The sequence below is a fragment of the Vitis vinifera genome, chromosome 8 (genome assembly GCF_030704535.1).
Source record: "Vitis vinifera cultivar Pinot Noir 40024 chromosome 8, ASM3070453v1".
NCBI classification, from domain to species: Eukaryota; Viridiplantae; Streptophyta; class Magnoliopsida; order Vitales; family Vitaceae; genus Vitis; species Vitis vinifera.
This window is the reverse complement of record NC_081812.1, coordinates 4015890-4027993: the sequence shown is the minus strand read 5'-3', so window position 1 is coordinate 4027993 and position 12104 is coordinate 4015890. Positions and strand designations below refer to the sequence as shown.

At 31.2% G+C, this 12104-nt stretch overlaps 1 protein-coding gene across 1 annotated transcript; it reads left to right on the top strand.

Annotated features, from left to right (window-relative positions):
* The first annotated feature begins 362 nt into the window (after positions 1-362).
* Positions 363-4318, top strand: LOC100261551 (uncharacterized). Its single transcript, XM_010654925.3, has 9 exons — positions 363-589; positions 719-919; positions 1111-1231; positions 1589-1659; positions 1819-1867; positions 2030-2103; positions 2227-2339; positions 3325-3421; positions 3885-4318. Exons 1-9 carry the CDS (start codon positions 478-480, stop codon positions 3977-3979), a joined length of 933 nt encoding a protein of 310 aa, XP_010653227.1. The 5' UTR covers positions 363-477; the 3' UTR covers positions 3980-4318.
* The last annotated feature ends 7786 nt before the right edge of the window (positions 4319-12104 follow it).

Sequence of the window (12104 nt, the reverse complement as noted above, 5' to 3'; positions counted from 1 at the left end):
TAGGTTATGGGGTTAAGGAGTCATCACGGCTTTAAAATACGTTTACAAAATTAAAAGAAGTTCATACTTACGTTTATAAGGTTAAAATGTGTTCATACTTATATAATGTCAGAAACTTTCATCTTTCTCGATATGAAACATCACAAATACTCTTATACACCAACTACCAAACAAGTCAATACTCAATTGGAGACAACATTTAATAACCTTTTTTTGTTTCTCTTATTTACTAGAAAATTGAAATAAATATAATTTACTTATTTTAAAATAGTGAGTAATAAAAATTTTTATTTGAATTTAAACAAATATTCTTTGTTTTCATCCATCCACATTTCAACAAGCAATTAACTTCCCGTTGGTTTGAAATACGTTAACGAGTGCCGGACCTGCCGGTAGCATCTTCCTTTCCATCATTTTCTCCTCGTTCCACACTTCACATCCAACCCAAAATTTAAAACATTTTGGAGGGAAAGAGTAATGGAGGATTCCATAGGGAGCTTCTGCAAAACCCTAGCTTCCTTCTGCAACCATCTACACTCCAGTTGTCACGCTCTCAAACAATCCGTCGACCGCCGCCCTATTCCTCTCGGTCCTTCTTCTTCTTCTTCTTCTTCTTCTTTCTATTTCTTCTGATTTGTTGCCCTAACTTATTTTTTCCTGCAACCAAACAGCGCCTATTGGAGGTTAAAATTTGAATTCTGCTGTTTTGTGTTAACAGATTCGGCGTCTTCCACCTTCGTACAATGCCTCAAGCGCAGAATATCATCCGCCAGCAGTGATCTCAACCTGCTTGAAACGATGTCATTCGGGACCGTCTCTTTCGAAGAGCTGTTGGGTCACTGCAGTGAAGTTTATAAAAAGAATCAGAGCGATCTTTCTGAGCTCGAAGATCGCCTAAGGGACTATGGATACGTCCCCAGTGCGTTACTTTACTCCTGCCTTTAACTCTCCCATTGGTTGCTGAGAAAACAGTGTTATGCTCGGCTGACTGTTGATTTTTATTTTGTTTTCTTCTCCTTTTCTTAGCATCCAAACAGAGCAAAATTCACTTCCCGCTTTAGTTTTTATTTTCTGAAATCGACGATTTTGATTTTTGTCTTTTTGGTCTAGATCTTGTGATTGATGATGACGATGATGAGGCTTCTGGTTTACCAACACCTCTGGGTTTAGACTCAAGGATTTCGGATTCTGCAACTGATTCGATTGGCAAGAAGTTCGATGAGGACCCTTTGTATCCTTATAGTCTAATTGTTAATTACCTGAACAAGTCTAACTTTATAAGCGATGTAACTGGGGATCCTTACTATGTAGTTCTAAGTGAAAACATTTTTCTTTTGTTGTTTTGATTTCCAGAAAATTAAAAACTCACCACAATTGAGGAAATAGTTGAATCGGACACGGTTGGGTTCAGGTCTTCATATTCTGGTTCCTAAAAATCTAAGAAAATTGAGGTTTTGATACCTTTTTCTTTTTCCACATTTTCTCAAACAACCAAATCAAGCACAAAGGATAAAAGAAGTTGAGTTTAATTAGCTAAGCATTGGGTTTATTAGTCAGAGTTTTTTCTGTCTTCCTTGACATTCTTTAGATCAGATGAGTCATTAAGTTTAAAGAATCTTGGTCTTTCTGAAGTTTGCCTTGCCACTTTAGCATCAGAAGGTCAGTGAGTACATTATTACCATTTTCCATTGTTGATTTTATGTACTCCTTGAATAAAAAAATTTCTGAGGTGAACTGTGATTTATCTTGACACTTATTTGTGTGTAATGTAGGACTTTTTTGTTTTTTACTAACACAAATTTCCCTCTCTCCGTGCAGCTTATGAAGAGATTGATAACCCAAATATATCCTGGAAAGAACCAATTAAGTAAGTTTTAAAGTTTTTCATGTTGTCTGATGAACTCGTTCTTCATATAGCCTTTTGGTGCTCACTGTATACAACTTGTGTACTTTTGTGCGCTGTTTGCCCTAATTAATACCTTCTCTTATTTATCAAAAAAAAAAAAAATGTTTGTTTTCTGATGTTTAGGCTTTATGAGGATAAATTACACAATGTAGAGGGGCTATCTCAGTCTGCTACAAAGATATTAGGGTCCATTGCAGGTAATAAGCCATTGAGCTTTTGCTTATTGCGATTCTCCTACTCTAGCATGTTTTTTCCATTAAATAATACCTGGTTGACAGATTCTATTTTTCATCCTTCTTATTATTCATTATGAACTGTAGGGGAAGTGGGAGATGACTTGAACTCAGTTGGAGCTCCTAAATCTGTGATAAATGTATCAAAGAATGATTATGAACAGCTCCCTTCCTATATGAAAACCTTGGTATCATGGGAGGTAAGAAGTTCTATATATTGCTGTGATTAAACTAATGTTAGTGGCCAATGCAGCAAATAGAAAAGAGACAATGCTCTAGATCACCATCCACAGTCATTATTCTCATTTCTGCATCTGAAAACATAAGATGGAAAACCTTAATTAAAATATAAACTACTCATAACAATTGGGAATGCTTACTCTTAAGCTTATATTAAGGTTAAAATTTACATTGCTATGACCTCGAGACTATCAAAATCAATTAAAATAGAACAATTTTATCTTGATTTTGTTTCTTCATTTCAGTTTCTTCAGGTATTTATTCTTGGTTTGTGGGTGGGTGGAGCAAACATGACCTCATTTGACATTTTTTATCTTGTCATTACTGCCATGCTCAAGACTTTTCTTAGATTGCATCCTACAATGAATGTGACCCAGGTCTGGTTTGCAGGTCTGTTAAAAATTCCTGGGTAGATAAATGGAACTATTTGGAGATATTTAGTTCAGAAGTGAAAGATATTGTTGAAATTCATGGGCTGGAGTGAAGAATTTTGGATGTCATTATGTTGTAAATTGCAAAATGCAACTTGGATGATTGGCTCTCCAATTTTCTAAGCTCTACCCATCATATTAGAAGTGCTACTGTACCTCTATGTACTGGCAATAGAATACAATATTAACAATTTCTTGCATAGGTTGGAGTTCTAATGTTTGTCTATCACTTATTTATAGGAATTTTAACTCTATGAATCCTCTACTTTCCACAGTTCTGTATTTGAAGAACTGTCATGATAATTTACTGATATTCATTGATTAATTTCTTCATAACCGAGTGACAACTGCTTCCTTTTGTTTCTGTGATCATAATATCTATATTTAAGCACAAAAAACCATATGATATTTCTCATAATTAGTATTTTCTTTAAAAAAAAAGTCAGTTTGTTGAAATTTTCTTAAATTCCTAGCCATCTTGTTGTATTCAAAGCTTAGAAGCGTAATTTTGCAGGATCTGCTTGCTACTGTGGAGAAGATGAACTCAGGGCTGAGGAATAAAGAGAGGGGCAACTTCTTCCACCAACATGAACTTGAATCATTGGAGTTGGGTATGTGTTTTCAACAAATATTTCTCCATCCCTTGATTTAATACAAGGAAAACAATAGAGCTGCCAGGTGCTGATGTTGAAACAAGCATAATATGCCATCAGATGATGCAAGGGTGCACATGCACTGAAGCCTTCATTTCTATATCTAAACCAGCCAACTTTCCTCAACAAGGAAAAGTGTCAGTAACTGGCAGTGTTATATTACTTCTGCTAGTATTGCAAAATGCCTGCAAGAGATCTCCCTTAAGAAAACAACTGGTGCAAACACCCAAAAGATGTTGCAAGTGATCCCAACACTTGGGTTGATCCTTGTATCTGCAAATCCTGAATTTTGATGAAATAGGCAATAACAGGTTTCTGTTGCAAGTCACTGAATTTTAGTCAGGTGGTTCTGTTAGTACCTTGAACCTTCACACTAGATTGGGCTTAAATTTGTCGCTTTGGTGCTATTTTATTGTTGCAGGACCTAAAGCGAGATCTTATCTGCTGCTCCTCGTGCGCATGAATTTGCTGGTCGTGGAGACGGTTGACGGTTCAATTTCCTATCGAGTATTGTAGGCGAGGCATTAAAATATAACTGCTGAGGTAGCCATTAGACCCATCTTATCATCAATGTGAGCACAGTTTTCAAACTCTTGGATTGAAATATCATGTTGCCAGTTGCTCCAATGTTCAAAGCATATAAAACCAAAAACCTTGTCATGTTCCTCTTTTAGTCACATGGAAGTGTGTAAATTTTGGGTAGTGTTCCTCAGTCCAAATTATAAATAACTGCATCCAAGATGAGATGGCTGATCAACTGTTGTTCACTTACTCTCATTCACACTGAATGCTGATAGGGATCCAATGTCATTATACACACTAACTTATGCGACTCTTCAGATGTCTTCCATGTTTCTTTGGTTTCCCCATCATCATCTATGCTGCCTTTTGCCCAATTATTTGCCTTTTAAGCTTAATTTCTCACCACTGCAGCCTGCAGATTCCTTTTGAGCCTCATAATCTCTTGCTAGGCCCTGTTAAGTTAAAATTATAGAGGAAGCAGTAAGCACTCATTAAATAGGAGATTAAGAATCATTTTTAGGTAGTGACCATGAAATATTCCTTGTATCAGTTTGGAAATGTGACCCAACCCAACTTGTGGCCCTAGTAATGGACAGGTGGTAATTTGAGTATAAAATAAGACAAAATATGTAAATATAAATCGATGTAAACACCATTCAGAGGTTCTTTTTGGCACAAGTTGAAAAGGATAGAAGGAATAAGTCAAGAAAAAGATAATCCTTTGGTTTGAAGTTAGATGTTGAATCCCATGGTGAAGCTAATCAACATCATTTTACACTCTACCCTAACCATATCCAAGAATAATATTTCATAGAAAGCAAGATTTATTCTTTCCACACTATCAAACATTCAACCATATAAAAACTACATCATCAATCATGCAAAAGAAACACATCAACAGAAATAAGCCAAATTGCTAAAAATTCAACCTCCTACTTCTATGCACAGCGTGATCCTACTCTAAATCAAAATTCCCACTTAGGTCAACATCTCAAAAGGTGAAATATAGAGTAAAGTAACACTATAAAAAGGGTGAGAGATAGGCTGGTAAAGCAAACTTAAATACCACTAAAAAATCTAAAGCAAAAGCATAAAAGGATAACAATAATTAGGCCTTAAGACAGGCTAAAACATAATTTCTAAAAGTAGGATCGACAATGGAACAAGTGTTTTTGTTACAAGCCCCACCCTTAATAAGATGAGTTTGAGAGAAGTCTATATAATTAGGATTAGGTTTGAGAATTTCTTTAAAAGATGAGTTGCATTTAGATATTGCCCTGTTGTGGCTTGCTTTGCTGCAATTATATATACTATTAAATAAAAAATAACTTTTTTTTTCTATTTTTCCTTTTTAACATATATATGATAAAAAATAAATTTATTCCGCATAAAAATAAATTGTATAAACTTATAATATTTATTTATGTATAAATTATATTTCACTTCTAATACAATTAATTCTTTAAATAATAAAAAAAAATTAAATGGGGTCATAAAGATATGAGAAATTCCTTTACCCATCCCATTCTATTTATTTTTAATTATTTATTTGGGACAGATGGATAGGGTTGAGTTAGAGGTGACTTGCCCTATTGTTATTGCTATCTAAAAGAAAAGGGAAAAGAATGAAATTGGTCCTATAATTGTATCTACATCAATCCACATCAATTAGTATTTAATTCAATTAGGCAGTTTCATAAAAAAAATAAGGTAGGGTAACTTTTTCCTCGTCGAGTCAATAAGGTCATAAAACATTTCGATTTTTTATCTTTTATTTTTAATGGATTTACCCAGACCAATACATGATTTTCTTTTAATCTTTTTGGGATCAAGTCTTATATTAAGAGATCTAGGAGTGGTATTACTTACCAATTAGATCGATTCTGCTTTTTCATTAGGATTGGTTTTTATTTGTATATTCTTATTTTATATTCCATCAAACTCCCATTTTGTAGCTACTGCACAACTCTTTATTTACATGGGAGTTATAAATGTTTTAATCATATTTGCTATGATGTTCATGAATGGTTCAAAATATTACAAAGATTTTAATCTTTAGAACATTGGAGATGGGGGGTTACTTCGGTAGTTTGTACAAGTATTTTTGCTTCACTAATTACTACTATTCTAGATATGTCATGGTACGGAATTATTTGGACCACAAGATCAAACCAAATTATAGAACAAGATTTGATAAGTAATAGAAACATGCCCAACATAACTAAGCACAACAAAATAAGTTGATAGGCTATAGGGCTTGCTCTTAGGGACTAACTTCTACTTAACCTTAATTAGACTAATAGACTCCTCATTTGAAAAAGAAAAAAGAAAAAGGATTCGATATAAAAGTTCAGTGAATGATCATGATATATAAGTATTAAGATGGTTAGTCCAACGTAAAACTATTCTAGAGCATATCATATAATAAATTTTAGTATAAAAAACTATTATAGTGCTTGTGTTTCTTCAAGGGGTTAATGCTAACAAAGAGTATCAAGTTCCAAGTAGAAGGCCTTTCAATCATGGTTCCTAGGAGTACTAGGATTGTCCCCACAAGGACTCAGTGATTTCACTGGTAGAGGCAAGAAATGGGTGTGTTGAAATGGTGTTTGTTGCAAATAAAGCTCTATAATTTTGTAAGTATAGTGGTTTTAGTCCACAATCTAAATTAATAAAATTAACAAGATAGACATCAAGAGTAGGGCTCCACAAGGACACCCACCCTTAGCTTAATCCTCTTCTTTAACTAGTTACTTTTGACTAGAGGTTAAGCAAGAGACAAGGTGATGAACCAGTGCTTTTGGCCTTAGGTTCACACCTTGACTCTACACTAAAATAAGTTATGCTCTACTTAAGATAAGGTCAATTTAATCTTGCTCAAACTTACTTTCAAGGTTGCTTGATTTTTTACCCTTATAATCTTGTAGCAAGCATTTGGCATAGATATACTTAAGCTTCACACATGGTGAATCCATAGTTTTAAAAGGCTCAAGGCGCACCAAGGCGCAAAGTAGTCCTGGAGCATGAGGCGCAAGGCGCACCTAAGGCGCGGGCTTTAGTGAAGTGAGGCGCACCCTAATTTACTTATATATTTTCTCCTATTTTCCTCTATATATATATATATATATATATATATATATATATATATATATATATATATATATATATATATATATATATATATATATATATATATATTCTTCTTCACTTCTCCAGCACGGCTGAGGCTAGGGCACGATTGGGAGTGGTCTCTGGTTGAGAAAGACCAGAAAAGGGGGCTGGAATGGAGGAACAGGCCAAAACGGCGTCATTTTGGCCTGTTTTTTTTTTTTTTTAAAAGGAACAGGGTCCAAAACGACGTCGTTTTGGACCCTTCCTTTTAAATTAAAAAGGGCCAAAACGACGCCGTTTGGTCCCACAAATTTAAAAAAAAAAAAATTAGGGTTGAGGGTGTAGAGTTCTGCAACCTGACGAGAGGAAGAAGAAAAAGAAGAAGGAGAAGGAGAAGGAGAAAGAGGGGTGCGTACCTGGTCGGACCGTCGAAGGCGACTCAGGCGAGGCGCCGGAGGGTGGCGTCACGTCGCCCCGAGCCTAGGCGCACCTTTCACAACTATGGGTGAATCATGACATAAGGCTATAAATTATCATGATTCACCAGGTTACTATACTACATGGACTCTCAATCTTGAAAGGGTATTAAGTTTATGTCAAAATCAATAGGAGACTTTAACTTATGGGTGAGACCCTATCATATATCCCTGTGGATTTGGTCATTATTGATGGATGCTAGTAGCAATAGATATTTTCAATAAAGATATCATTATATCTCATGGTATTGGGATAGTGTGTCTCTTTTGGTGATCCAAAAGACATATGATCTAGAAGACTATAGTCATATCATTTCTTTTAGTAGAAATTTGACATATGTTTCTTAGAATTAGAGTATGTCAATCGATCACATAATAAGAAATATTTGTAACTCAATAGTTAATCTTAATAAGTGATAACACTACCTTGTTAAATTACAAACATCAATTTATAAAGGGTCTACATGCAGTAGATAGTAGGTCACGGACCTAAGCCGCGCCTAGTAATTTCATATGATGTTGGAGTGTAGTGATTCTTTTTAGTAGAGTGTTGAATCAACTTCAAAATTGGATTTAAAGAAAGCCAGTATTTTCCTATAATTCCTAGTGGTCCCCGCTCAAACTCCTAATTCATGGAGGCATGTTTGTTTTGAGGGATTTGAGTTTCTAGTTTATAAGTATGTATAAGGGTGTTTTGGTATACGTGCAAGGTTGCACTAGATTTTATGAATTGTCTTTTTGGTATAAATCAACTAATTAATTGGAACATACTAGGACTAATTAATTATGACACAATTGGGTTAGATTATGTAACTCAAACCCAATTTGAGTTCAAGTAAGTTAAACCCATAGGAAGCCCTATAAATACTCTTGTTAAAGGTTAGAGTTTTAGTTTTGTTTGTCAATTTCTAAAGAGAGCCTCTAGAGAAAAACCCTAGCCACCCTCTAGAGAGAAAAGTCTACACTTTTCTTGTGCCCAACTCCATCGAAGGAGAGATCAAATGGAAGAGCACCTGATAGATGAGCTCTCTTTAAACCAAAAATAAACAATTTCCTTTTTTTTTTAATAAACATTTTTCTTAAATCAAATAAAAAATAAAAATAAATCATTTTTTTTTATAAATAAAAAAGATTCAAGTATATATTGTGAAAAAAAAGTCATTTTCTTATTAAAAATCATTTTTACTAATAAAATTGAATTGAATTTTAATATTTTTGTAAATAAAATTGTAAAAGTCTTGTTTTCTATAAAAATAATAAAATCAATTTGCTTGCAAATAAACTTGAATTGAAACATCTTTTGTAGATAAATTTATAAAAAAAATAAAAATAAAGTTAAATTTAAATAATTTGTAAAAATCACTTTCCTTAAATAAAAACTAAATTGAAATACTTTTGTAAGTAAAATTATAAAAATTCATTATTTTCCTAACAAAAAGGTAAATAAAAATTATTTTCTAAATAAATTTGTTTTTAATAAATTCTTTTAATAATAATGAGTAAGAATAACTTTCTTAAAAATAAAACTTGAATATAAAAATAAAATTGAATCAAATCATTTGTTAAAAATAAATTGAAACTTTTTATTTGTAAATAAATAAAATGAAAATGTTTTTAATATAAATAAATTCTTTTTAAAATTTCTTTAAAATGTTGTAATCTTTAAAATAATCAAATAATTCTTTTAATCATTTTGATAAATCACTTTGTGCAATTCTTTTATTATTCATTTCGTATTCTTATTATTTGTGTTTGCAATTGACATGTATATTCTTGTTATTCATGATTAATTAATTAATTGTCATAGTTCATTTTTACTTAGTAAAAACCTTTTTAAGGTTTAAAGGGGTGTTACCCTACGATACTTTCTCAATAAGTAACTTAATCCCCATATTCAAACTCGATTTTTGTAGAGTCACATTAAGGTTTTGTTTCTTATTTTGTTTTTTTTTTTTTTAAAATAACAAAAAGAAGTGATGACTCCAAATTTTCAAAAAATCGTTTTTTCACAATATAATAAAAAACGAGTCTTATCATCGAGTGGGAATGCAAATGAAAAATGCAAGTCCACAATATTGCATTATCGCATTCACCTGCATGGTTGTAAGGAAAAATAAAAGAAATAGTTGTATGAAATAGAAACAAGAATAAAAAGATTCCAAAGAGGGAAAAAATTGAAAAGAAAAGAAAATGAGAAATAAAAGGACCTCACTGATAGTGAATTAAGAATAAAGTGAGATCTCTAGTGTGAAAGACATAAAAATTTATTCTAGTAAGATTTCAAATGAATAGTATATTTAGGTACGGACACATATCCTTCAATGAAAGCTTGAGAATGATAGTGCATTGCTTGAGTATGTATAAACATTTGCATCATATGAACGATGAATTTATATAAACTGATTGAATGATGTCTAACATATGTTTGAATATATTGTTAGAAAAAAAATGATTTATTTATTTTGTTTATGAAAATTATAAATATTTGATATGATATATATTTAATTTTGTATGGTTGAGGTTTCATTTAATGTATAAAGTATAAATAAAATATTATAATATTTTGGTATACTATGATATTGTATTCATCTAGAATCGTTAACCCCATTGGGTGCAAGACACCTTACTAAGTAACGTGAAAATGTTCACCTCTTTCTTTTTAAAAGTTTTTAAATGTAAATATTATTCCTGAGGAACTAAAGGAAAATCAAGGAGTGTTCCAAAAAGTCCTAAAAAGTGAATAACTTAACAATGATTGTTCTTAATTTACATCACCTTTTTGGTATGTATTAATTTAAGTTATATAAATTATTGTAACTTAATCTATATTTTTAAATTTTGTAAAGAACCTTTGGGAGTATATTATCATAGGAATTATCATAAATAAAATGAATAATCACTTGTGTGGTAAGATGATTAGTAGACTTATTTTACTTGTAAGCAAGTGATGGTTTGAAAAAAAAATTATGTAGTAAATCCTAGTTTAATAAATTTATATGGTACTAAATGTCATTGTATTAAAAAGGAAAAAACCAAGGGCTTCACATTGGCTACCAGCTTGAATTAGGAGCAACTCTTAAGGTTTTGACCTGGGATCATGGGTCAGGTTCTGGGTTACCTAGAATTCTGAGGCATGACAAAAGTCATAACATTAGTATAAAGCAATAGGATGAAAGTTACTAAACCAATGGTACAAATTGATTTTTATTTAGTGAAAATTTGATTTTAAAAAAAAGATTTGGAATCGTCACTCATTTTTATTTTATTTTTAAAAGGAAAAACAAAATAAGAAAGAAAAACCCTAAGTGTAACTTCTGAAGAAAAAACAGGTCCGTGAAAAATCGAGTCTGAATTAGGAAATCAGGTTATCTATTGGAAATATACGGCCTCTACTAAACGAATTAAGGGACGAATTAAGGGAATTGTGACAATTAATTAATTAGTCATGGATACAAAGAAAAAGAATCACACAAATGAGTATGTACAAATCATGATAAATAAATAAAAAAATCAAATTACAAGAGTAAACAAAATAAATAAAAAAATATATTAAAAAAAATGGTTTTCAAGTAATTTCAAAGGATTTTATTAAAAATGATTTTAAATTAATGAATTCAATTTATTTATTTACAAAATAAGAGTCAATTTATTTTCTTAATTTCATTTGTATTTAATTTTCAAAAAAGTTATTTACACTTATTGTATCAAAAGAGTTTATTATAAAACTTCAATTTGGCCACAAAAATTAGTTTTACAATTTTATTTAAAAAAGTATTTTGATTTATTTTCATTTAAGAAAAGTGATTATAAAAATTATTTAAAAAAACATAACTTTATTTGTAAAAGAATTTTTAATTAAAAAAAAACTCTTATAGCTTAATTTACAAAAATGTTAAAATTCAATCCAATTTTATTAAGAAAATGATTTCTACAACTTTAATTTGAAAAAAAAAACTCTCATCCTATTTTCATTAAAAAAAATTAATTAAATCCTTTATTTCAAAAAATTACTTTTAATTATATTTTAATTAAGAAAAAAGAATTTATTTTAAAAAAATTGAATAATTTTATTAAAAATGAATTTTTAAGACAACTTCATTTACAAAACAATTTTCGAACAATTATTATTAAAAACAATTTTTTTTATTTTTTTAAAAACATTTTTCTGAATTTTTATTAATAGTAAAAAAAATTTATTAAATTATTTTTTTTATTTAAACAAAATTTGTTCGATCAATTCCGTGCCCAACAAGTATATATATATATATATATAGCCGAAGGGCAGTGTGAGCTCTCCTGAAGTTGGATGTGGCGGCGGAGGAAATAAAAATAAAAAATAAAAATGGAAGGGAAGTGTGGAGTTCGCGGAGAAAAAAAGGAAAAAATTAAATATAAAAAAAGGGGGGGGGAGGGGTATGGTCGTCCGAATGAGGAGAGAGAATGAGGGAGTAGGTGCGTGGTAAGTGGGAAGAGAGAGGAGAGAGAAGAAAGAAAAAAATAATAATAATAAAATAATAAAAATTAAGAACTAA

Bases quoted from the DNA above. Each gene is read 5' to 3' on its own strand.
- LOC100261551 (XM_010654925.3), top strand. From the start codon at position 478: ATGGAGGATTCCATAGGGAGCTTCTGCAAAACCCTAGCTTCCTTCTGC. The intron at 2,104-2,226 runs GTAATAAGCCAT...TATGAACTGTAG, and splicing joins GATATTAGGGTCCATTGCAG to GGGAAGTGGGAGATGACTTG. The intron at 2,340-3,324 runs GTAAGAAGTTCT...GTAATTTTGCAG, and splicing joins AAACCTTGGTATCATGGGAG to GATCTGCTTGCTACTGTGGA.